Source organism: Heterocephalus glaber, unplaced genomic scaffold, assembly GCF_053883595.1.
Source record: "Heterocephalus glaber isolate CG9 unplaced genomic scaffold, H.glaber_assembly_v1.0 deba00001472, whole genome shotgun sequence".
In the NCBI taxonomy this organism is placed as follows: domain Eukaryota; kingdom Metazoa; phylum Chordata; class Mammalia; order Rodentia; family Bathyergidae; genus Heterocephalus; species Heterocephalus glaber.
In genome coordinates this window covers 16742052-16768284 of record NW_028258315.1, presented here as the reverse complement: position 1 = coordinate 16768284, position 26233 = coordinate 16742052, and the positions used below count along the sequence as shown (strand labels likewise).

Here is a 26233-nt window from a genome sequence, read left to right as displayed (position 1 = left end):
TCTACCTGCTCAGAACAGATAACTTCCAGAGTGGTGCTCCACTCAAGGAAGATTTCTTGGCACAAACCTCAAGCTTTGTGTAGAGAATGGGAATCTACGACTTTCTTAGAATTAAAAACACTTGTACACTTTTATTATAACATCTATAAGTGTCTGTCTTGTTTTAATGGATAGGCACACTGGTATATTGAGACTTGCCTGATGATAGCCAGAAATACCAGTTATTTTATACAAAAACCAGATGACAAAAATTACATTCCCATTTTGCCCCCATCTGAGGTAATGACATAGCCATAAAGGCTCATTTCCTTTTAGCTAATTCATGGAATTCCAAGAATATGATGTTTCAGCTTCACCGTTACAGGAATTTCATGATTTTCTTTGCTTGCATTTGAAAGTATAGAATTATCCACCTGACTGTGAAATCAGTGGATGTTCTTTCCCTACTACTAAGCTCTGGATTTTGTTTAGCTCCTTCCAGAGCTCTGTGAAGATTGTTGAATCCAATGATGGATAAAACATTGGGCTATTTTTGACTCTGCCTGTTGATTCCCATGCCTTCTGTCCTGGAAAATCATGTTTTCCCCACATTTCTGTTCCCTGTGAAGACAGATAAAAGCCATGGGGAAAATTCTTCATTTCTCATTGACAGTAATTCTACAGTTTATGAATTGATAGTATCAGCAGTTGGTCAAGAATGATGGGGCTGGGGATTTAGCTCAGTGATTTTGCTGCCTGCTGTGCAAGCACAATGACCCGAGTTCGATTCCCTGGTACCAAAAAAAAAAAGAATGACTACATCAGGAAAGCCAAAAACTGTCATGAGATCATTTACCTTAGAAGTCAAAATTCAACTTCTGAATTTTGTACATGAAGGAAATATTTACAAAGCAAGTCAATCTAATATTTTATTACTTTGAAGACTTTTCCTTTTGAGAGTTTTCCTTGGATGCAATTTCAGTCATTTCTGAGTTATTAACTTGCAAATATGAACAGTATATTAAAAGTGCATATATGCTTGGTGGTAGAGGAAGGAAAGTCTAGGATTTAAATAGGTGAAAATTATCATCTAGAACCATGCTTTATAAAAGAGAAAAATTCTCATGTATATTAGGGTATATATATTTATCAAAAGCAATATTTGATATATTTGTTAAAAGAAAATATGCATATATTTTTCATCACTGATTTAGGAAAATTTAAATGTGAAAATTGATTTTAAAATATTTGATCATGTGCAGTAATGACTATGATTTCTTTATCTTCATGCTCTTCCATGGTATTTTTTAGAATCATTAAAAACCTCTGAATAACTAGATTCACTCTATTAAAATGTTCTCTCTATTAATATGTCTTGTACCACCCAGTAGGACTGTCCCATGCTACCCAATAAGAAAGTCATGCATGTACCGAGGTGGTTCAAAGCCACCCAGCAGTGAAACATGAATTATTGCCCCATCGTGAAGGTGTTAAACCAGGATAGAAGAAGTTTATTATGTGTAGACTACATTTTTGAACAAATACGAGAGTCGCTCACTTCTGCCAATATGTCTGAATTTTGCTTTTGATCATTGTGAAGTAGAGTTATCTTTCAGATGTGTTTCCAAGGTGCTAAATTTACCTTGTTTTTTCTCTTTCATTGTTTCCTTCTGATGTGGCTGCTGTGTTGACCACCTGTGTCTGCTGCTGAACTTTTTTTTTTTCCATCATCAGGAAACCCCCCAAGGTAAGCACTGACATGGAAGTAGGCATGTATGCTATGTAGAAATCAAAGATTCTAACTCATCCCAAAACCCATGCATAATGCCTGTCCTCTTAGGGAGAAAATTGGCATTCTAATTTAAAACTCAAACCACAAACAAATAATTCATGTTACTAATAATATAAAATTAGAGTGTCACTCTGTATTTACAAAGCACTTTCACATATTATTTCATTCTTGGAATGCATGCACTCATCCTCAGACACAGTCAAGTGATTGTTTCTACTTTGTTGGTAACGAGAGGAGGTATGCAGCAAGACAAAGAGCATTAGCTCTCAGACTGAGTGAGTGGGCTATGACCACCCTAGAAAGCAGGAGGACACCACCTGACATCTCAGATTGAGTGTGGCAACTATGATTATAGATTGTACAAACTGTCTTTCTCCATGACTGTTAAGAAGACTTAGTATCTTTGGAAAGTTTTTTTACACTTTTAGATAGTGATCCCACTTTCCACCAATTCTGTATGTTCCGTCAGAGTTCCTAGCCAATCACAATGTCTATTAGTTGGAATTGTCCCTTTACTGCTCGGGCTAACTTTAGATGGTGTGTTTACCACTGGGGAAGCCCAAAAGGTAGAGAATAGATGGGGGGCGGTGTGTGAGAAGTAAGGGACCTGGGTAACCACCAGGCCCTGACTGATTGAAGATTGATTTTGTTACCAGTGAACATTTTATCGGTAAAGTAAGGGATGCTTAATATCAAAAATAATAAGAAACTTGGCCACGCCTTGGCCAGTGATTCTAATTATAGCCATGGCTCCTAAGGTGGGATTGGGACAGGTTATACATGCCTGTGCCATATTATCCAATCAGAATCTAAGACAAGTTGGGTAAACCTATGGAATGGCATAGACAAGGCTTACTTTTCTCTAGGGTTATACAGAAAAATCTAACTTAGTTCTTGGATTTTGGAAACCCACATAAGTGCCATTTTGTGCTTTGTAGCTATCAAAGGCATTGTAGGTATTATCTCTAGCACTAAGAATTGCAACTCCAGCAAGGAGGGCATTCCTTAAACAAATAATATGAGATGTATTAAGCAAAAAGAAATGTGTTAATACTATAGAAGTACAAGCTGTGAAAGACATTCTGGAAAAATCTAGGAAATCACATTATTGTTTCTATGGATATTATCCCCAAATTTGTAAACTAGAAAATTTCTGTACTACTGGAAGATCTGCGTGTCCTTTATGTAGCCCTTCTCTCTCTTGCTGCAGGGTCCCAGAAGTCTCTAAACATACTGTCAGTTTTGTGGTATATTTACTTCTTTCCCTATAGAAAAAGGCGGTGAAATACTGAACAATTCACAGGTGGCTTCTTAGTGAAAGAAAGCACTGAAATTGAAAAGGAGCACAAAAACAATTTAAACAATCACTATTATGTTGTACACAGGAACGTACTAGTTACTTTCTAGCCTGAATGTATGGCCTTGGTTTTGCTAAGTATCCTGTTGATAATGCCTAAGAAGTATGAAATTTTCAAAATAAAATTACTATTAAATCATCATGTTAAAATATATTTCTTAAATATTTAACATAATATACATTTTATGTATATATAATGTACACATTTTAAGGGACATCTGGAAAAAATAAAGATCATCTTGAATTTAAATAAGTAATATAAATAGAAAGTAAGATTTAAAAAGACACAAGTAGGTACAGGACTTTTCTTGTAGAAACTGTAAATATTAAAAACAGTAGAATAAGAAAAGATACTTTTAATGATTATGAAAGAGTGAATTTTTTAGCAGGGTGCTGCAGCATGTGTCTGTAGTCCCAGCATTTTGGGATCACTTGAGCCTAGTTTAAGACCATCTTGGGCAACCATAACAGGATCTCAACTCATAAACGGTTTTTCTTTGTTCATACAAAAGCATCACAGGAGGCATTGTGATTGAATTTAACAAATGATTCTTTCAGGGAGGAGACAGGTGCTACATGAATTAGACCTAGTCCTAGCATTCTGATGGGGTGGGCTGGGGAATACAGGCACAATATAATGTGAAACCAGTCATGTTAAAGACCACAGAGGTAAAACATATGTGAAATGTATGGGATGGAAGTTCCTTTTCTGATTTCTGCGGTCAGTAATGACAAATTAGGTAATCAGTGTCACCTTTCCCACAAAGGACAGGTAGGACCAGGCAAATTAATAAGATATGTGCTTTGAGGCACTGGAGATATACCAAGTTTGGTGAGCATTTGCTAGACCAAGATTGAAAAGGAAGTGAACATTTAGAGAAGATAACCTACTGTTTTAGAGTATGCCATTTGGGAATAAACAGGGTAAAGGCAAAGCAATGTTGCTGAGAGCTTTTGGTACCTAGGGAAGAATGGTGTTGAAGTTTATGTCCTGCAAAAGGTGGAGTCCTTGGTAATCTCCTTGTACTTTGAATTGGCAGAGTAGATTGGCACCCAGTTTTGGGTGGGGTGTGAAAGGGAAACAAAAGGAAACCAGCCCTCACAGATTGCTGGGGGTTACAAGACATTTGTGCATCCAGGAAGCCTTAAGTACCAAAATTGGGTCAAAGTGATACTGGAATACAGATTCCCATGAGCACCTGGCAGAAGCAAATAAAATCCTAAGACTTTAAAGATTCCACAAACCTTTTAAAAATACAGTGTCCAGGGCTAGGAGTGTAGCTCAGTGGTAAAGAAAGCATTTAACCTAAGGTGCACTAGGCCCTGGGTTCAATCCCCTGCACTGCAGAAAAACGGAAAACAATGTCCAGCACACAGAGATAAAGAGGGTACAGAACAAGCTATGTGGGATGAAGAAGCACCAGCAAAAATAATAAAAAATCGAGTTCAAATGTTTTACAGCTGTTCAAATTATTAGATACAAACTTTAAAAAGTTTTTTACTAGTAAATGTTTGTAGCACATAATGAATACATTCACCATGAGAAGTTGGTACATACATATATCACATCTTGGGCCGGGGATTTAGCTCAGTGGTTCCGGCGCCTGCCGCGCAAGCGCAAGGTCCCGAGTTCAATTCCCCGATACCAAAAACAAAAAAACAAAACAAAACAAAACAAAATGACCAAAATAATCAGTAGATAGAAAGCAAGTAGGTTTTAGCTGGATGTGGTGGCACATATCACATCTTATTATTATTTCCCTTTCCCCTCCTGTCTTTTCTTTCTCCTTCCATCCTAGATCCCTTTCCCATCTCCAAAAGATCTACCTGTTTCCTATCATCTGTCTTTTATTTTGCTCTTTAAATTATTTATACTTGGATTTGTCATGTAACAGAAAGTGTGTGATATTTAACCTGTGTCTGATTATTTCACTTAGTATAACATTCTCAACATGCATCTGTTTCCCTATAAATGACTCAAACTTGTCCTTTTTAAGGCTGAGTAGTACTCCATCATAGATACAAAGGAGGTGAACATTTAGAGAGGTTAACCTAATGTCTCTAGAGATTAGGTTGTTAATATAAACTTTAAAATAAATATACTTGTTGTGTTTAAGGAGATAAAACACTAGATTGAGAAATGTTAGATTGGAAATTATAAAAAGTAGCAAAACAGATGTAAAAAATAACTCAATAGAAATTGCAGTCTGAGAAACCCAAAACCAAAACCCAAGTCAAGAAGTTAAGATTTACCAACAGAATGGATGCAACTGAAGAAAATTAAATAACTGGAAGATAAATTAGCAGAAAATGTTGAAATGAAATATAAAAGAGACAAATGGCATTGCAGTAAGTGGACATCCACATTTACAAACAAAAAACAAAATGAAAAACAGAGACCTGACATCTTCTATAAAAATTAACTCAAAATGGATAGTCGACCTAAACATAAAACACAAAACTGTAGCACCTCTGGATTATATAGGAGAAAATCTAGGTGCCCCTGGGTTTGGGGGTGACCTTTTAGACAACAATGCCAAATGCATGCTCAATGAAAGAAAAAAATTGATAAATGGAACTTCATTAAAACTAAAAACTTCTCTTTGCCAAAGACAAAGTTACGAGAGTATAAAGACAAACTACAGACTGGGATAAAATATTTTTAAAACCTGATAAAGAATGTTACCCAAAATATAAAAAGAAGTCTTAACACTCAGTGGTAAGAAAACAAATAATTAAAAAATGAAAAGTTCTGAATAGATATCTTACCAGTGAAAGTATAAGAAGGCAAGTAAGTACATAAAATGGTCAATGTCACGTCAGCATTGCACATTAAAACAATAATGAATACTACTACCTGTTAGAATGACTGAAACTCCAAAATCTTACAACACCAAAGCTGGTAAAGACGCTGAGCAATAGGAGCTTTGTCTTTGCTAGTGGAAATGATGAATGGTGCAGCCATTCGAGAAGGTAGACTCCTGTTTCTCACAAAATTACCTATATTCTTATCATACAGTCCAGCAATCATGTTTTGGAGTATTCATATGAGTTGAAAACTTACATCTGCTCAGAATCCTGCACAGAAATGTTTACAGCAGCTTCATTCATGATCGCCAAGAACTGGATGCAACTAAGATGTCCTTTGGTCGATTAAACAAACTCCAGTATATTCATGCAGTCGAATATTACTGAGTGCTAAGAGAGAATTGTGTTATCCTTCTGTGAAAGATGTAGAAAAACCTTAAATGCATGTTCCTAAGTGAAAGAAACCAATCTTGAAAAGGCTACATATTGTATAAATCTATATGATACTCTGGAAAAGGCAAAACTATACAGATATTAAAAGTCACCAAAGACAGTGCTGCACAATGACTCCTGAAAAAGTGAGAAGAGGAGAGAAGAGGAGAGCCAGGGCGAGGAGAACACGGACTGGCTGGAACAGGAGGACACTCACAGTTGAGTAGAAAGAAGATTCTAGTTTGGATAATTGTTGGTCACCCTCAACAATGGACAGAGCCACTTTGGCAGACACTAAGCCAGAGGAAACGTGCTGCTGTGACTCTATTCTCAGGAAGACCCAAGTGCCTGGGTGGCCCTTTTCCAAGGATCCCTTCTGCACAGGTCACCCTGGCCTGATTGGACAGGAAAGTGCCCTCTGGGCATTGCAGGCCTCAGCACCAACTTAGATTCTCTTGTCATTGCTCTATCTTTATCCACATAGTCTGTGTTTGGGCAGTGGTGAAGTTATGTCTAATTATGCAATAATGGTAAATAATTATTATAAAAATCACTGAGCTGTACTACAGTTTCTGTTATCGGTAAGGATTGTGTATGAGAAATGTGTCGGATAGGAGTGCTGACTAGGAGGAAGGGAAGGATTTGTCAAGGAGGAAGAAGTAAGTGGACTAGGAGATATGGCTGACACCTCGGGACTCCTCTGCTTGGGGCAGTGGAGAGGAGGAAGAAGCCGATTTGGTGAGAACCCAGGCTCTCAGAAATGATGCTGCTGCCGGTGGTAGAGTTGAGAATTCCTATACTTCCCTCCAAACTGGGTTGGGTTTCTTTGGTTTCTAAAATTTATTTTTTTCTAAGTGTTTTATTAGGGCAAGGAGATAATGAAGATGTTCTTCTGATTGACCTTATTTAAATGTTATTTTCAAATATTTTATATGGTATGTGTAATGGGGCATAATAGAATAGAAAGGGAAATTTATACAAATTTATATCTGTATGAATTGCTTTGTGCCATATCTTTGGACTTTTCTTTTTGATAAGTGCCATATTTTACAAAGTTGTGTTCCTTTTATTTCAGCATAGACCAGTGGTGACGAACCTATGGCACACATGCAGATATTTATATTTACCCCCAAGTATTTGTATCATTGAATCATTGGGTTATTTGCATCATTGAAAGCTCTAAAAGGTTTGCCATCACTGCCATGAACTATGTACATACCTTTTAATACTTTCACCAGTTTTGTATTATACAGTATTTATAGCAACAAGTTCTGTTTCTCTAATGCAGAAAAATAGGATTTTGGACGAACATGGAGACCCTGGCTTTGTACTTCTTATGTAGTTTAAAAAAAAAAAAAGAGCCTTTATCATAGGGTTGTCAGAATTGAGATGTCTTTCCTTCTCAGTGTGAATGTAGTTTTCAGGGCAAGGTTTCTGTTTTAGACAGATTGCAGACAGGTTAAAGGGTAAATTGCTTGTTAGTTTACCTGCCTTCTGATAAACTTTGGATTTTGATAATAAATAATGAAGAAGAAGAAAAGGGATTATTCTGTTGGTTGGGCTTTATAAGGCAAGTTTAGGGGAAAAGAGAAGGAAAATCATTTTGTTTAGGATCATATCTTCTTTTACTCAATTTGCTTGTTTTAAACTTATGATTGTATTTAATGCCTTACAATTTAGTTTATGATTTATTTGAATAATTTGATCCTGTGAATTAAATTGAACCTCAAGGTATTTGGTCCCACTTCTGTGTATATAAACTTGTTGACAAAAATTATGCGCTGAAGAAATTGACAGCATTACAGCAAAAGAAAAAAAAAATTCTTTCTTCCTGTGCTGCTGCTAGGAATCAAACCCAAGCCCTTGCAAATGGCAGACAAGTACTCTACCACTCAGCTACACCCCCACCCAAGCTGCTACTTCTTGAAGACCATATTCCTTAAAAAAGTAGATTGATATATACCAAAAACCTAACTTTAAAAAATTGCTCAGAAAGGAGGAGAGGAAACTTAGGTACATCTTTGCCATCTGAGATGTGGTTTTATTCAGTGTGGTTTTACAACCTGTGACTCCCTTCATTTTCTGTTGCCTCTGTTTTGCTGCTGTGAATTTGTGAAAAGAAAGCATTGGGTCTCAAAGGAGACAAATTATAGACCAGCACTGTTAAATACAGTTGCCATTTAACCACATGTGGTTCTTGAGCATGCAAAACATGGCTGATATGAGTTGAGATTAAGTGTGAAATACACATTCGATTTCTAAAACATAATTCAGGGGGGACAAAGTATGCAAGAGAAATATTTTGGATATATTGGGTTAAATACAGTACGTTATTAAAATTATTTTATCTCTTTTTTTACTTTTTAATGTGTCTGGAAACATTTTAAACTGCATACGTGGGGCTAGGTGTATAGCTCAGTGGTAGTGCGCTTGCCTAGCATGTACAAGGCTCCTAGGCTTCTGTGTGTTTCCTTCCCAGTTAAATACAGTAGCCCTACTGTCTTCCTTTGCACTTCTGCCCTATATCTGGGTCCAGGAGTGCTGCAGCTGCATGAACCCAGTGACAGCACAACCTTCCTGATCTGCATCTGCCTAGGAGTTGTTTTTACTTATCCATTCAGAAATCACTAGGCAAACATTAAGTGAGAAATTTTTGTGAAAAATAGTGTTTGAGTAGTGTGAGGGGCTTCATGGGTGATTAAACTAGTGGTTTCTGCCCTCTAGAATTCTAAAATGATGAGGTTGGTAAAACATGTGGGGTATTCTAAGGAATGGAAGATGGATTATGATAAATATCAGTCTCTCCTGCTGCCCTCTGTAACTTCCTGGGAAGAACAGCTTCATAGTTAACCAGAGCTTCAGGGCTTTCCAAGTGAAGGTAAGGGTTCCAAGGGTGGAAATTTAGCCCAGGAATCAAAATGTATGTAAGGGACAGAACCAAGAAGTATCGGTATGTTAGCAAGTGATGAGCTGCCCACTCTGGTGAGAGTGCGGGGAACGTGAAAGGAAAAGTCGTGTATTAAACACTGGAAAAGTATGTAGCTTTTAGAGGGTTTCAGAGTCAGGCCTAAATCTGAGGCTATGAAGATTCCTTAGGATTTTGGTGTAGAAAAGTTGCATGCTCAGGAGCATGCATGCGAGAAATTCATCTGGCTATAGGATGCAGGGAAAATTGGTGAAAAGAGTAGGTAGGGTAGATAATAATCTGGTTTCCTCTAATAGTAACTGCTTTGGATTAGTCTGCTTGTGTTAGGCAATGCAGTAGTAACAACCTTAAACATTCAGCGGCTTCAGACAGCAAAGATTTATTTCTCTGATGTTACTAATGTTCTCAGATGTCAGCTCTGTACCCTGTGGCTTTGATCTGGCCTCCAGTCTGAAGGAACAGCCCCTATCTGGGACTTTACTGCTAATTCTGAGGCAGAGGGGGGAAATAGAAAGAACCTGCCATAGCCTACGATAAAGCTGTTGCTCTGACCTGGCATTGTTTTTTTGTTTGCATTCAATTAGCCAGAGCAAGTCACGTGACTGAGCCTGATATCAGAAGGGTCAGGAATTATATTTCTCCTACTCCAGGTACTGCAAGTCACATGGCAGTAGGCAGGAACACGTAATCCTCTTACAGAGAGAGGGCAGCAAACAGTCATACAATCTACCACACTTCATTGTTCTACACTACATTTTAAATTTTTTTCCATTGTTTTAATAAAAAAAAAATGAAATCTCAGAAACATAGCACACTGTGTTTCTGTTCTGAAATTTCTGTAGACTCTACTTCTCTCCCCTTTCCTTCTACCTGGCTTTGTTCAGAGCCAGATGTTCCCACTAATAATTCCATGCCTGTGGATGTTTGTAGATGCAGCTGGCAGGGTGGCAGGTTGTGTGGATTACAGGGCACAGGAAAAAAGATCTCCACCTCCCTTGTCTCAGCATTGATCCAGCTCCCTGTCCAGAACAGTGACAGCCTCTTGGACCAGAAAGAGTCTGGAGTCCCACAGTACCTCGGTCATCCCCACAGAGGGAATTCTGTCAGCCCCTTCTATTGTGAGCTGAGCTAACTTTGAATAAATATTTACAGCCCCTGGGCTCCCTCAGGTTCTTTATGCCCTGGGGACCTGAGACCTTAGAGTCAGCCCAGCCTGCTCCTCTCTGGCTGGAAGGACTGGGCTTGGCCCAGCAGAGAGTGGCAAGGCACATCTTTGTCTAGATGTTCTGAACCAGACGTCTATTGCGGGTGGTAGGTGATATCAGGATGACTGAGTTTTAGTCTTTTTTCTTTTGTAATGAGCAACAGGAATCATTTATCAGACATAGTGGACAGGATCATAAAGCGCATGCTTAGATATTTGCAACTTTTGGGTGTGTGTGTTAAAGAAGGAATATTCTGTGCTTGGAAATCTCCACATTACCTTTTAAATGTGTTGTTGGAGAGATTGAGTGGCTAGGTTTTTTGAGAAGTAATCAGGACATGAAAGAACCAGAAATACCACACATTGTGCATTTGCAACATCCCTACCCCACTCCGCAGCAACCAGTGAAGCAGATGTAGAAATGAATGATAAAGGATTAAACATGAAGTGAGTATTTGACAGAGTTGAAATTGAGTTAGTGCTTCATTGCTTATGCACAACTAGTTTGCATGTGCAGTGGTAAATGGAAGCTCAGCACTGTTATAAAATTGGTCTGGGATTCGAAAGAACAAGTTCCGGTTTTCAAATTTATTCTTTAAATGAATGCATGCATGAACAAGTTCTTTGGGGAGACACTTTCTCTATGCTCTTAGAACTTGGAACTGCAGTTCAAAGTAGTGCTTTGCACAGATACAAGGGGTGACCTAAAAATGCAGTGAGTGTTTACGTTTTTAAAGGTATTTCAGTAAAAGATGCGTTGCCACTAATCCTTCTCAAAGTACTCCCCTTCACTTGGAACATATTTATCCCATCATTCTTGCCATTTCCTGAAGCAGGTCTGGAAGTCTTGTTTCATGTCTTTACAAGGTGTGGTCAAAAATACGGTGAATGATGCTGCAGAGTGCCAGCCAATGGAAAGGCAGGCGCACAAACATTATTACCAGGTCCTCTGGATCTGGCACCATGGAACTTCTGACTCTTTCCCAAAAGAAAAAAAAGAAAAAAAGAATTAAGATGTGTCGTGTACATGTACCAACTCCCCACAAGAAATGTAAACATTATGTACTATAAACACATACTAATAAAAAAGTTTTTATTAAAAGTTTTTTAAATGTTTTAAAAATTCAAAATGACCATGAAAGGTAGATATTTTGAATTGATTCAGGACATCAAGGAAGCCACAACAGTGCCAATAAAGACATAAAAGTCCATGATTTCCATAACAAACGTGGCAAAATGGCAGGCTCAGTGTGTTCAAAGTGAAGAGAAGTATTTTGAAGGGGATTAATGGCAATGTATCTTTTACTATAATCATTTTTTTAAAAACTTAGACACCCTTTTTTTTTTTTATCACATCTTACAATTGCCTCCTGTAACCCATCGTAAATACCCCAGAACCAGGGACAATGCCTAGTATCGTGTAGAAGTGCAGCAGATGCTGTTGGCTTGCTTTGAATCTCTGAGCTGCTTTGACATCCTCATAGTCAGGCAGTATTAACTGTGTAACCCAAGACATTGTTTGGTGTGTAGAAATCAGTATATGTAAAGGAAATGATTAATTACATTGCAAAAAGACAGTACTGACTTGACAGATTTTAAAATAGGAAGGTCAGTCTGTTAATAGAACCGACCAGTTATATGTTGATGGCTCTGACATTCCTGCTTTGTAGCCTGTGACAGGTATGTTCAAATACAGGCTGGAGTTTGTGCTGGCCAAGCGACTTTTGCAAACAGTGGTGGCGAAGACAGTGCCATGGTTGGGCAGGTTTGCAGGGCTGGACTTTGCTTGCAGTTTCAGGTCAGCTTTTCCAAGATGAGTGAAGTTTAACCTTTCCTTTTGTAGTGATTCTTCATATCTGATATGAGTAAAGCAGTTTTTTTTGTTTGGTTGTTTTTTTGTTTTTTTTTTGGTACCGGGGATCGAACTTGGGACCTTGTGCTTTCGAGGCAGGAGCTGGAACCACTGAGCTAAATCCCCGGCCCCCACATCTGATTATTAGAAGAGATGAAAAAGAGAAAAGTGTTAAAAGTTTTCTTGAACAGGAGAATTTCAACACGAACGATAGTACTTTCATCATCTTTTGGTCTGACTCGCTTCTCAACAGGGTGTGGTGAAATGTGAACAAATGTGAAACGTGTTTTTCATGTAAATTGTAGTCTTGCAAATTGGCAAAGTGGAAAAGTAACTATAAAACGTGACAGTGGCACACCACTGTTCCTCAAACTAGAAGGACTGGGGTTTGCAGAGATCTCAAGCAGTTTTCAGAGTAGATAGTTAGTGGCAGAACAGGCCGTTAATGGCAGCTGGGTCTGCAGGTGTGAACAGTGGATTGATTGTTGGACGAGAGGAGGAAGACAGCATAGAGGAGTGAGGCACACTCCTTCATACAAAGCAGAGCAAGCCCATATAGAGCACACTTTCTCCCCCAGGGGAAGCTCTTTTGATTTTGGATTTGAGAGCTAGGAAGTTGTGTGTTGTACATTGATATTCTGGACAAAAAACTAAACAGTCTGTAGCAACTCTTCTACTCATGAACGCTTTTTTTTTTTCGCCTTTTCATTTTTTCCTCTATTTAATCAGCAAATACTGATGACCTATGCCCAGTGTCCTATACCTGTAAGGTATAAAAAAATGAGTGAGCAGAATTGTAGGCATAGGAAACCTCCCAGCTGGTTAAGAATGTAAAAGACTTAGGTTGGTGTCTATACATAGTAAACCCTCTGTAAGTGGTAGCCGTCCTAATGGGACAGTGCCCATCGGTAGCCACCGTTAATACTGGTAACAGTAGCTGCCATAGACTGAGTTACCCTATGTGCCAAGCATTATACTAGTGGGCATTCTGCTTAAGTTCCCAACTTAATGTAAAGTGCACTTAGGTAGATGAATGTTTATTGGAGAGGTGGAGCTGTTGATAGAGAAGGGAAAAATTATAGAGTGGAAATCAAGGAAGCTTTGGAGGAGGTAACATTTGGCAATGAATGAGTTTTGGCTCACTGGGCCGGAAGATGAGGCTAGGAAAGAGGGAATCACAGAAGAGGGGCTTTTCTTACGGTTCTATAGGCTCTGCTTTTTTCCCAGACTCCACACTGTTCTCCCAGATGATTCCTTGGTCATTGGTGGAGCCTCTGACCTAACATACAGTCAGGTAGTGGAGCCTGCTCCTGTCTTTTTGAAAAAAGAGGGAAAGCCCAGTATACACACAGCCTCTTAGGGTGACACCACTATTGTCACTCCTGCAATGGAAGTAAAAATGGAGGCTTCACCAAAGTCCTGTTGTGACATCTGCTGTACTGCCAGGCTGCTGAGTGTTTGCACTCACTGGTCTGTATTGGACTCCTTTGGCTGCTGAAACAAAATACCTGACATGCACAATTTAAAGGAGAAAAGGTTTATTTTGGCTCCAGGTTTCAGAGGTTTCAGTCCATGGTCAATTGACTCCAAGACCGAAACAACATGGCAGAAGAAAGCTGCTCACCTCATGGCAGCCAAGAAGCAGAGAGACGGGAAGAGAATTAGAGAGGAAGGGGCCAGACCCCAAGGTCCTGCTCGTGACCCTCCTAGACACACCCAGAAGTGTGCTTTAGTAATGCCCTAAGGGTCTCTTGAGTCAGTTGCAGCAACAAGATTAATCAGTCATCACATTGGTCTCTGTTATTTTAAGCAGTGGTCATATGTGAAAATACAAATTTATGAGATTCTTTAATTATGAGGTCATTCACCAGAAGTTGCTCCAAAATGTAAATCCTGAGTATCTTTGTGTAGTGAAATTGTGAAACATTAGGAAAACTGAGGCCTTGTCTTCTAGGAGTTAATACTGTGGCAGAACAAGGAAATCATGTATAAATAGATCTGTGTGTATACATACATACATGCATACAAAATCTGGTCAGTCAGGTATGGAATTAAAAATACTAAGAAGATTCTTCTTTCTTTCATTTTTAAAACCTGTACATTGAATTTTGCTGAAATTGCCATCAGAGATGGCACTTTTAAATGAGTGGAGTTTATGCCGCATCCTGCTCATGATTCTTGGAACTCCATTAGCTCAGGCTAGACATCACTCAACACGCTTGTCATATTAAAAACAGCTTTAGCACCTTTACTAGATGTTCAGTGGTTCGCAAAAAGAGACTGGTGAAGGTGGAGCAGATGGGCACCAAACTGCAGGGAATCAAATGCTGGAATGAGTTTTACAAGAGGAAGGAGTGGGATTCTGAGGAGGAGTTGGATTTTGTTGTAAACACTGCAGACAGTAGTTCTCAGATTTTAAGAATGATCAGAGAACATCTGTACTTTTGGCTGTCATTCTAGATGGAAAGATACGAATGCCTTTACAAAAAAATGTTCTCACAATTTGGTCAGCATTGATGAAATATAAAATTTATACTTGTTGTTTTTAATCTATTTTTGCTCAGTTGTATGCATCGAGAATATTCCATCTCCCACTCTCGAGTTACGATACTAGTGATTTCATGACTAATGAAATCTGTATTTAGAAGTCTAATGAAATGAATTAGTCTAAATAATGTATTTCTTTAATATATGCCAGCTTTGAAAAAAAATGACTTTCTTTTCCTTCAAAGTAATGAACTTACAAGGAATAACTCAAGAAAATGGTCTTATCTCTCAATAGTGTCAGTGAATTTTGTATCAGAAAATCAAAACTATTACAAAACCTAAGAAAATCATGTGTCCTTATGTAACAATCCTTTTGTTACTCAATTATAATTAAATTTTGGTCAGGAAAAGAATAATAGTTTGTGTATAATTTATTTGTAGGACCGACAAGATTGTAAGGAAATGATTGGACTACCTGAGACAAACATCTTTGAAATTGCCCTAGTGTCAGTAATAACAATTTTTCTAGTGATAAACAAGTAATTGTCTTATTTTCTGTGCACACTACTAACTGTACATGATTAGGCCATGCTTTTTTATCCACAGGAACTATGGGGTGATGGTACCCAAGGGAACCCCCATGTTCATCTAGTGGTCAAAACCATTTTTGGCCATTGAAGGAAGCAAGTTCCCCTGACACATACATCTATCTGAAAGTAATGGAACATCTAAAAGTATATCCTAGCCGGGGATTTAGCTCAGTGCCACCATGCCTGCCTTGCAAGGGCAAGGTCCTGAGTTCGATGCCTGGTACCAGATAAAAATATATCCTGCGCTTGAACTTCTGCATGTTCATATCTGTAGCATGCTCTTTTCTGCATTATTAATTGAAAAAATGTTATGAACAGTAGCTCTCCTGGACAGTACCAAAGTAGACATTTTGAGGTCCATGGAGACTCATGCAGAAGAGCGAAGCATAAAACAGGATTGTGCATGTAGTAGTGTCACCTGGGGAGATGTGAAGCCCTGTGTGGTTTCAGATAAGGAAGATGGATTAGGAGACCACTTGTTGCTGAAGATTAAAGAAAAAAATAAGAATTTTTTTATTCACTTGCTTTGAGTTTTAGGAGATGCACTCAGATTTCTGGGCTTCAGCTTTCCTCCTAATAAATACTTGCTAAAATAATCTTTATTGGATGACTGCCTTGCATGCTCACCAGTCCAAAATGTCTGTGATCAAAGATTTTGAAATTTAGACATAACTCAGTTGAAAGGAAGAGGGTCATATCTGACATGCAAAGAACTGTTGTATCTTCTAGTATCATCAGGGACCTTTTTTCCTTAGTGACTTAGCAAGACCCTCTCTCCAAAAAAAGAAAAAAAGTGGAGGAGGGGTTGGGTTGTAACTCAGTGTAAAGACCTTGGGTTCTGTCTCATACCACCCCAATAAATAAATAAAAAGTTTTAGGTAGAGACGAAAACTTTACATACAGAAAAGAAATGATTATTCCATTCTATATAGTAATTACAAAAGAAATTCTTTGAGAGTCCTTAAAAATTGGAAAACAGTGTCTATTAGTAAAGCAAAGAGAGTTGACTTAGATCCATAGGGAAAGAAAACGTCCTGAGAATGAAAGTGAAGTGTTCTAAGATAGCATTCTTGGGAGGTTGTGGAATCTCCTTTTCTGGAAATGTTTAAAAACAAGACAGATCTTGGGAGAAGCTTGAAGCTCAGACCAGCCTCAAGGCGGGAAGATTAACTGGATTATGCCTGTGTGGTCTGTTGAGTCATTGGAAGAGCCCTTGGATGCAGTAAATATTCCACACTCCGCTGGCTGAAATTGCTGTTTCCTAGCGGTTGATTTGCAGCTTGGTTGTTGTAAGGCCAGAGTGAATGTATAAATATCGAAATTGACTTTGAGTCTGGGTTTGATGATGTAAGTTGTATGCATCATATATACCTCAATAAATGGTTCAAGCAATAAAATATATGTAGTGGTGAAACTTTTGAGAGTATAACTTAGTTTTTTATGATATAAAAAGTACCTGCTTCCTTGCAGTCTCAGTGCCATTCATCATTCAGGAAGTAATTCTAAAGCAGCTATTATGAGCAGTTCAGGCTTGAATGATGAAAATGATATGGTTGCTGTCCTCATGGAACTTAGTGCACAAATGGAGATAAAACATACACAGAGATCGCATTCATGATAAGTGGAAAATCGAATAATGGGGATAAGAGCTGTAACAAAAGACTCTAAAACAATGTGCGAAGGGCCAGGGATTTAGTTCAGTGGTTCCACCACCTGCCTTGCAAGCCAAGGACCCGAGTTCGATCCCCAGTACCGAAAAAAAACAACAACAAAAAAAGTGAGATTTCAGAGAATGGAAAGATAATTCCTTTGATTCAACCAACAAATGCTTGGAGGGAAAATAACATATTGAACTGAACCTTAAGGAGTATGAAGTGTTTTGAAGGGTGGAAATTAGAAACAGGGATGGGGTGGAATTGTCCGTAGTAATCTCAAGGTAAGGAAAGCTCCACTGGCGCGGGGAACTTGAGGAGGTGGGACGCGTCCATGATCCCAGCACTCTGGGAAGTTGAGGCAGGAGGATTGCAAGTTTGAGTCAAGCTTGGGAGGTTTAGCAAGACTGTGTCTCAAAAAATAAAAATTTAAAAAAAAATCTGAAAATACAGGGATGTAGCTCAGTGCAGATGCCCTGAATTCAGTTCCTTTTTGGCGGGGGTGGTGGTGGGGTGGTGGGGTGGTACAAGATATAGCAGGGAGCCCATTGTGGGTACTGTTGAGCCATCTGGGCCAGTTTGCTATGGAGTGCCCTGAGAAATACTAATTTTAAGGCATGTTAATAGGTGTTCCCTCAAAAAGTGTCTCACCAAAATTAATTGGGGAAATAACAGCCAATTAAATGGGTTCCTTACTAGAAGTGTTTTCAGAGCTTTTAATATTCAGGGTGACCAACAGGGTCAAATAGGGTGACCTGTGCACCAATTCCAACCTGATTTAATCTTTTGTTTATGAACTGTCTCATAAAACTGTTTCTTGGAAGACACTTTGGGCACCATTGGTGTGTGCATTGGAGAACAGTGCTGGAACACAGGTGTTGGTGATAGCGTGGAAACACGGTGAGATGGGAGTCCTTATATGGAGAAAATGCCCATTATTCCTGGTCTCTTGTGGGTGTTTAGTAGCTGTGTGGAAGGTTAATACATGGGAGAGTGCATTATTGATGTTTTAGCGGGAGATTGTTGTACAGGAGGAGAAAGGAGTGCAATACTGGGAATTTGGGGAGTTTTGCACTTTGCTGTTTTAGAAAGAACAGGGTGGGGAGCGAGGAGAAGGAAGTGGTAGAAGCAGACGTTTATCATTTAGTGTTACTTGAGACGCTGTGGGAGATCGCATGCTGGGAACTGTAGACTTGGGAGAGAAAGTCATTGTTCTCTCTCCTCTCTCCCTCTCTCCCTCTCTCTCCTCGCTTGTTAAATATAAATGTTAAAAAAGAAATCTGGTTATGATTTCTTCCCTAGACGTTTGAATTCTGGATAAATACTAAATTTCTTACACAACCTGCTCCTCCACAAGAAGGTAGCCAGCCATACATTTAGTGTAAAAGAAACTTCAGAGTTAAGAAAAGCCCCAAATCCCCCTCTATCAGATAGTAGTGGGCATCCGTCTCATTTTCATCAGTAAATTATTATTATTTTGCAACCAGCTTCACTCATATGGAGTTAATTTTTAACATTTTGTTCTTTCAGGTATTTGCATTCGATTATTGCTTTTGGTCCATGGATGAATCTAACACTACAAAATATGCTGGTAAGTTACTCTTTCAGCTGGGCCTCTGGCCTCTTCTTGTATTGTGTCTATGAATCTGAAGTTTGTTCTTCCCATGTAATTCACACCTACTATTTCAAACTCTAGTGCGTGGGTTCGAAAGTTGATGGGGTTTGGTGTCAGAGTCTGACTCTGCCAATTATTTGCTGAACAGCTTGGACAGACTTTTTTTCTTTTTGGTACTGGGGATTCAACCCAGGACTTTTGCACTGAGCTATATCTCCAGCCCTTTAAAAAAGATTTTTCTTTTTCTTTTCTTTTCTTTTCTTTTTTTTTTTTTTTTGGTGAGGCAGGCTCTCTAAATCACCAAGTTGCTCACACTGGGCTTGAAATTGTGATCTTCCTGCCTCAGCATCCCAGAATGCTGGGAAAGGTTTTTGCTAACTCCATAAATCTTCTAGTTCCTCACCTAAAGGGAGAGTCATTATCTTCAGAGATGTTCCAAAGATGAGAGATCATGAGGAATCACGTCAAGTCATCATGGCAGCTGTTGTATGATCTCATGAAGAGCTTTCATTTGCCATGACTTGTCATTTTCAGGGCATACCCTGTTGTGCCTGTGTGAGGAAAGTCTCTGGGACACATTTGGGTCCTAGGTGTCCTAAGCAATCAGCAGTCACAGGAACAAAGCTGTGCATTTGTCAGGGACACCCACATTTGCTTGTGTTATGTTACTGCAGCCCTTATGACCATTCTGTGTGGCATACACAACTGCCTTTTTTTTTTTTTTTTTTAATCACTTAGGGTTTTAGGTGAATCATGGGCCCTTCCTGGGCATGAATCATACTTGCTTTAGCTCAAGAGGGAAGCATTGGTTTTAATGGAGAAAGTCTTTGCTTCCTTTCCATCTGACTGTGTGCTTAAATGTTTTTATCTGTGTGTGTGTAGGGAGGGAGGGAGGAGGGAGGGAGGGAGGGAGGAGGGAGAAAGAAAAAGAGGGTCTGAGTTTCCCTGGCTGGCTTCAAACTTGTGCTCCTCTTACTTCAGCCTCTCAAGCAGCAGGGATTAGAGGTGTGCAACACTGTCCCTGGCCCTTTTAATTTTTTAATTGACAAAAGTTGCATATAATTATTATGTACAACATGGTGTTTTGAAATATGTATATTATGGGGCCAGGGATTTAGCTCAGTGGTTTCTCCGCCTGCTGCGTAAGCGCAAGGACCTGAGTTCGATCCCTGGTACCAAAGAAAAAAAAAAAAAAGAAATATGTATATTATGGAATGGCTAATTAACATTATCTTATATACTTATTTTTTGTGATGAAAATACTTAAAATCTACTCAGAGATTTTTAAGATTATAGTACAATGTTAACTATAGTCACAGTGTTGCACGATACAATTAACTAGATACTTTATCTCAGTGAGTTTTCCCCCATTATTTCTCCTCATAACAGCATCATCTGAATTACTTCCTCATTTAGTTAAACAGGAAAATGTAGGTCTTAGATTTCAAGGTAAGAGGAATTTGTTTGCAGAAAGTTAACTCTTGTTTATTGTTAGCTTTTTCCTTGTCACCTAAAACAAACTTGTTGAGAAGCTGTTTGACACATAACATTTTCAAAAGTTAATCATTGCTGCACTAGGAAGATTCCTTCAGTTGCTTACATTGGGTAAATTAGCCTTTCCAGACTTTATTCCTGCAACTTTAGCAGCATATTTTATTAAAATGAATAAGTAGTTCTTAATGTTGACTGTAATTGGTCTTTTCTCGTCCTTTTGGGACTTTACATAATAAATTCTACAGAATATGGAATAGTTTTTCTTGATGGTTAGCATAATATGTATTTGTGTACCATATGTGTGCTTTTAGATTTAAATCAACAACAAACATAGGATATTTTCTGTGGCTGCAGAGACAAACGGGGACAAATGCAGTCACTATACAGAGCCCCGTGACTCACTGTGTTCAGTGAATGTTCTTTAGGATACAGGCAGTAAATCCTCCTGAACAGGAGCTTTTCTCATTCTCAGATATTTCCCACTCATGACCACTCACGACCTCCTGAGTAAAATCCACCATCCCTGGACTATGTTTAAAAAGCACCAGGCTACCTTTCCCACCCTCTTGTTTATAACTCCCCACCACCCGTTCTGGGCCTCAGCCCAGAGGCTATTTTTGTTACCTCCTATATAATCCAGGAAGCCAGAGTGCCTCAGGATAATCCCTCAGGTATTCGTAAAGCCTCCACTGTGTGCGCAGCTCAGGAAGCCTTTGAGAAATAAAGTAAATAAGTTGGGAAGCAAAATAAATGCATATCAAACAATGTTTTTGTCGCAAGCAGGTACTGCGGGTAAAGAGGACTCTTTACCTCGGCTGGCAGTTCACATACATATTATTATAATTCACTTCTATGCAATTATCACACGATATTAAATAAGACAATATTAAGTTTGCCAATTACCACGTCCCTGTACCTGTACTGCGCAAGTCCTTATGGGAGCGCGACGTTTCCTCCCGTCGGGTCAGAGCGTCCGATCCATAGACGAAGGGCGTCGAGTCGGCGCTAGGCTGTCCGTCTCTCCGCTGGCCTCGTCCTCTGGTCTCGTCTGGTGGGCGGCGATGCTCCTTCCAGCGGGATAAGGTGCATGTGTCCCTGTCGGTAGTCAGATCAACAGACTGACTAGTAGACTGGTCCGTGGGACGGATTGTCGACTTGCTTGAGGTCTTCAGCTCCTTTTATACTATTCTAACTGGGCGTTTGCGGTATTGGTTCAGACGTATCACACTGTCCATTTTGGACCACGCCCTGTCCAGTTCGGGGTGCATCCTTATCAGTTCCACACCGCTTAAGGTTCTACTTCTATATCTTATGGTTACTATGGTTACATATCACTCACAGCACTCTTAAAGTCACAGCACACTTTAGGGTTACAGCACACTTATGGTTATACAATTCCATCTTATTTTAAGGTGTTCTCCACAGTTTTGAAATGATTTTTTTAATCCCGAATTTTATAGGAAATGGAAGGAGAGACAAAAGCTGGGTAGGCTGGAGTTACTGGGGAAGGCGTCCCAGAGATGAGGCTGAAACTGGGCATAGGAGAAAAAAAATGATAAATGTTTGAGGTGATGTGTGTGCTAAATAGCCTGATTTTAGCCATTCCACAGTGCATATATATGTATCAAAATGTGTTGTGTAGCACCATCAATGTATATGATTTTTTTCTTGTCAATTAAAAAAAGTGAAGCATAGGTTTAGTCAAAGGGGAATGTGGAATGCTTGTAGACAAGAGGAAGTGACATGGCATGAAGGCAAACACATGGGCACTGAAGGCTGGCCAAGTTTGAACCTCAGGACCTCTGTGTGGTGCTCTTGGATAACTCCAGCCCACCTCCCTTCTTCTTCTTCTTTTTTGTGGTACTGGAGGTCGAACCCAGGTCCTTGCGCTTGAGAGGCAGATGGCAGACCACTGAGCTAAATCCCCGGCCCTCCCTTCTTCTTCCTGTGATACTGGAGACTGAACTATATCCCCAGCCCTTTTTAGTTGTTAAATTTTGAACCAGGATCTGGCTAATTCACTAAGCTGCCCAGACTGGGCTGGAACTTGTGATTCTCCTGCCACAGTCCCCTAAAGTACTGGGATTATGGGCATTGCCACCACACCCAGGTTCTCTTGGGTAACTCTGAACTACAGTTTTTTTTCTGTAAAATGGAAATGTCCATAGCTATGTCATACAGTTATTTAGGGCTTACATAAGCTTTTAGTGCTGATTAGTGGGAGGTGTCCATAAATGATACTTTAATTTTTTTCCAAAAGGGAAGATCACAGTGGTAGCACCATTCTGAGCAGAAGGTGTGTTCTGAGCAGAAGGTGTGTCCTGAGCGATGCCTTTGATGACCCGTCATGTGTGTGGGGTGAGCCAGATGACAGGAAGTTCTAAGAGCTAAGAAGTTTAGACTGGTATGAGTGAAAAGTAGAGATTGTTGGCATGGTGTGGTTAATATAATACAGAAGAAAGGTGGTTTTTCGCTTTTTGCCTGTGTCTCGTAGAATCATGTCTTCCACTATTGGTCACCGAAACCACTCCACCTTCTGCAGGGTACCATTCGTGTCCGAGGATACAAGGCAGTGATGGCCAGCCTTTTAGAACTTTCAATGATATAAACACCTCCCTGGGGCACTCGAGCCATAGGTTTGCCAGCACAGATACAGGGCAAACTGTTTTTTTAAACCAGATACAACTTCATTAAGTCTAAATGACAAAATTGATAAATGATAAATGAAGTTGTAGAACTTAAGAGTTTTGTAGCTCTTCATTACAAATAGTGTGCTTAGAAATATTAAGATATTTTAAAGCTAATTATTTTTCAAACTTACTGATAATCTAAAATTTGCTAAATTTTTGGTTGCCTGATCACATTGAGTGTTATGTTCTGGTTACATCTGAAATAGGGTCTCTTGGCTCATAGAGCAATGTCTAGTTACAAAGTTTGGGGAAAATTTTTCTTATTCTTTAGATATGTCCATTATTGTGTAAATAATATGACCCCTTAGCAAAAAAGTAAAATTCTTTGCTGCTATTCTGTCAGGTTTTCATCCATTATAAATTTTCTGCCTAGTAAATATATTACTAGGAAATTGATTTCCTTACTAATTTGATTTCCTTTTTCTTCATTTAACAAAAATAGCAATTCTTAATTGTGAATAGAAACATTAAGATAGAAGCATTCATTCTTTGGTGGGAAATAGGGGAAATAGAGAGGGGAAAGCACGTATTTCCTGAAACCAACCTATTTGTCAGGCTCAATGAATAATGGCATCATTGATACTGAATCAGGACTCTCAAAGCCGCTCTCACAACCGGGAGGTGGCAGGAAGAGAGAGGGATAGTGCGAGGATTGAGAGGGAGGGAAGCAAGGGCTCCTACGTTTCATGTGTGTCAAAGTGTTAAACTCTCATTGTGCATGCTGTTTATCAGCGGCTATAACAAGAGCTCCCACTTGCAGCCTTTTTGATTTAGAAACACATAATTTTCTAATATATGAAGGCATTGCAGTGAGTTGGTTGGAGCAATTGAAGAGTACGGGCTCTTAGGTCAGACTGTCTGTGTCTGTCCCAGCCCCACCACCTGCTGTCTAAGGCCGGGTGAGTCACTGCATCTCCCTGTGCTTCTGTTTCCTCCTGTGTTAATTAAGGGTAATAATAGTTCTGATCTCATAAGGCTGGTCTGAGAACTAAATGACTCACTCATCTAAAGTACTTAACCCAGTACCTGGGACCCAGTATTGATCCCTGTGATCATTGTCACATCACAGTAGCAGTCAGGTAGTTGCATCAGTACTTTGGACAGAGAAAGCATCATCCTGGGCTTTATTGCCACAAGCTGCTAGACTTTGGGTAAGATGACCTTTGTGGGTCTCTGTTTCCTCATCTGTGGCCAGAGAGGGACAGGAGGAGATAGGGCCTCTTAGGTCCTCTTGTTTCAGGTCACTTCCAGCTTATTGATAAAAACCAAATCAGCCATTTTCTCCAGCTGCCCTGCTGTGCCAGTGGACTTCTCAGAGGCAAATCAAAGGCTGTTTGTTAAGCCATTTGCATTGCACTGGGTCATGCTTGAGATTTTACATTTAAAATATATTCTCTTCCTTCTATTACCCTTTGGCAAGGTAGTCATAATACTATTTGTTCTTGGATAATTCTGAGTCTAAAGTATAAAAAGTCTTCTCATGTTAGAACTGAGGGAAAAAACATAAAAACTACAGAATTAGGCACTTAAAGGATGACATTCCTGTGTTAACCCATATCCCCTGCCAACCTCATATATGCACATACACATACAGAGGTACACATTGGAGATTATAAAGCTCTCATTACAGTCAGCACTGATAAACTTGAACAGTCTTTGTAAATGTTTAAATCACTGCTGATTGCAATTAAGACATTACTGACAATCTTTAATTTTTTTTAGAGAAATCATTTCCTAAAATGTGCCATATTGGTAGTGAACAGTGGCTTCTGTAACGTTGGTTGTTATTTTCTTCCTGGTTTTCTATATATCTTTCATGCCAGACGTAAAAACCGGCCTGGTGGTGGCATATCTGGGGGTCAGTGTGGATGTGAACATTCTGTGGCCTGAGAGATTCTAAACTGTTGACTTAGAAATTATGTAACAGTTCTTACCATATGGCATGTTGCACAGATCTGCTGAGGCCTTGTTTTCAGGCATTGTTAATGAGACAGGTCATATGTGTGATGATTTTTCTGCTCACGCTGCTTTATCCTGTGAAGGGAGGCGTGAGTGCCTCTGAGTCCTAGGCTGTGGGGGGAGGGAGGGTTCTCTTAGGGGAGGGGGTTGCATGCCCAGAGATAGAAATTTGTTTTACATTGCTTAACCAAAGCAAGACTAGTAAGGAGACAAAGCATGTCCACCAAAGTTAACATTCTAAAAGGCAACAATATCCAAAATAGAACAACTCTTTAGCAGAGTTCCATGATATTAGTTTTAGCATATGGTCTTGGTCCAATATTTTAGTGTGCTATTTGAATGAAGATCAGATTTCTAGTGATTAAAAGCGTGGACTCAGAAGTCAAACTTCCCTGGGCTCAAATCTTGGCCCTGCCACTTCCCAGTGTGTGGCGGTAGACTATAATAGCAATATTTCTTTATTCTAAATCTGTGATGGATTGTAAGGATGACATGAGATTCTGTATATGAGGCACTCAGCAAGTGCCCTGCATCAAGGAAACCTTCAGTAATTGTTAGCTATTAGGTTTAAACTGTAAAGGTTTTTCCCTACAGCTATTAGAACACTAGTAAGTTGGCTATTTGAAAATTTTTAAATAGAGATTTATGATAAATGATGTTTGCCATTCTGAAAGGCATTTAAGAAGAAATTGTTAATTCACAGTCCTTCTAGATTTTTATTTTTTACAGTGTTTTATGAACTTACTCATACCTACTTTGCCAATTCTTTTAGTGACTTGCCTTTCTCAAGTTGTTCCTAAGCATTAAATTAAGTTTTCTTAGAATCAGCAACTCTCTTTTTACGTTTGCTAATTAAATTATGTAATTACAGAGAAGTGCAGCTGACATAAGCCACTTTAGGAGGAAACACTACTGACCCTTTAGGAAAACATAACTTATCTGGCCTGGAGTTTTAGCCTACTGGCTGGGGTCATTTCACCTGTAGTGGGCCTGCATCCATGCAGTTCAGAGATGGGGGAGGTCATGTTGGTGAATCCAGAGAACTAGCCAAGTAGAGGCCAGAAATTTGTAAACGTGTCCCAAATAAATGAGCTAAATTAATCTTGTTTTAAAAATTACTATGGTGTGTGTTACATATTTAAATATGTAATTTATAATACACACACACACACACACACACACACACAGAGGACCCTTGACTTACAATTTTGATTGGTTCCCAAGGGCTGGTTGTAACTCAAGTTGTTTGTAAGTAAATACAGCTGAAATCTGGATGTGTACCTGTGTACACACTATAGATAACAAGAGGCAGATGGATCTTCCATTAACCTAATTAACCCAAGTTGTTCGTTTGTCGGGCCAGTAGTAACAACGAGGTCCCCTGCGTATATGCTTC

General features: G+C 39.2%; 1 protein-coding gene and 2 long non-coding RNA genes across 3 annotated transcripts in view; 1 reads left to right on the top strand and 2 right to left on the bottom strand.

The window, feature by feature from the left end:
* The window catches only part of Kif13a (kinesin family member 13A), a 194043-nt gene that overhangs the window by 75213 nt on the left and 92597 nt on the right, over positions 1-26233 (top strand). The window contains 2 exon segments of the mRNA XM_021260592.2: positions 1714-1726; positions 18610-18670. Coding sequence (XP_021116251.2) covers positions 1714-1726; positions 18610-18670 — 74 coding nt within the window.
* Positions 6982-17449, bottom strand: LOC147826213 (uncharacterized). Its single transcript, XR_015439107.1, has 2 exons — positions 16884-17449; positions 6982-11476 (listed from the first exon to the last, which is right to left on the bottom strand). It is a non-coding gene; the product is annotated as an uncharacterized LOC147826213 (long non-coding RNA).
* On the bottom strand, positions 19775-21633 carry LOC106009637 (uncharacterized). The gene is made up of 3 exons (XR_015439106.1): positions 21105-21633; positions 20813-20899; positions 19775-19863 (listed from the first exon to the last, which is right to left on the bottom strand). It is a non-coding gene; the product is annotated as an uncharacterized LOC106009637 (long non-coding RNA).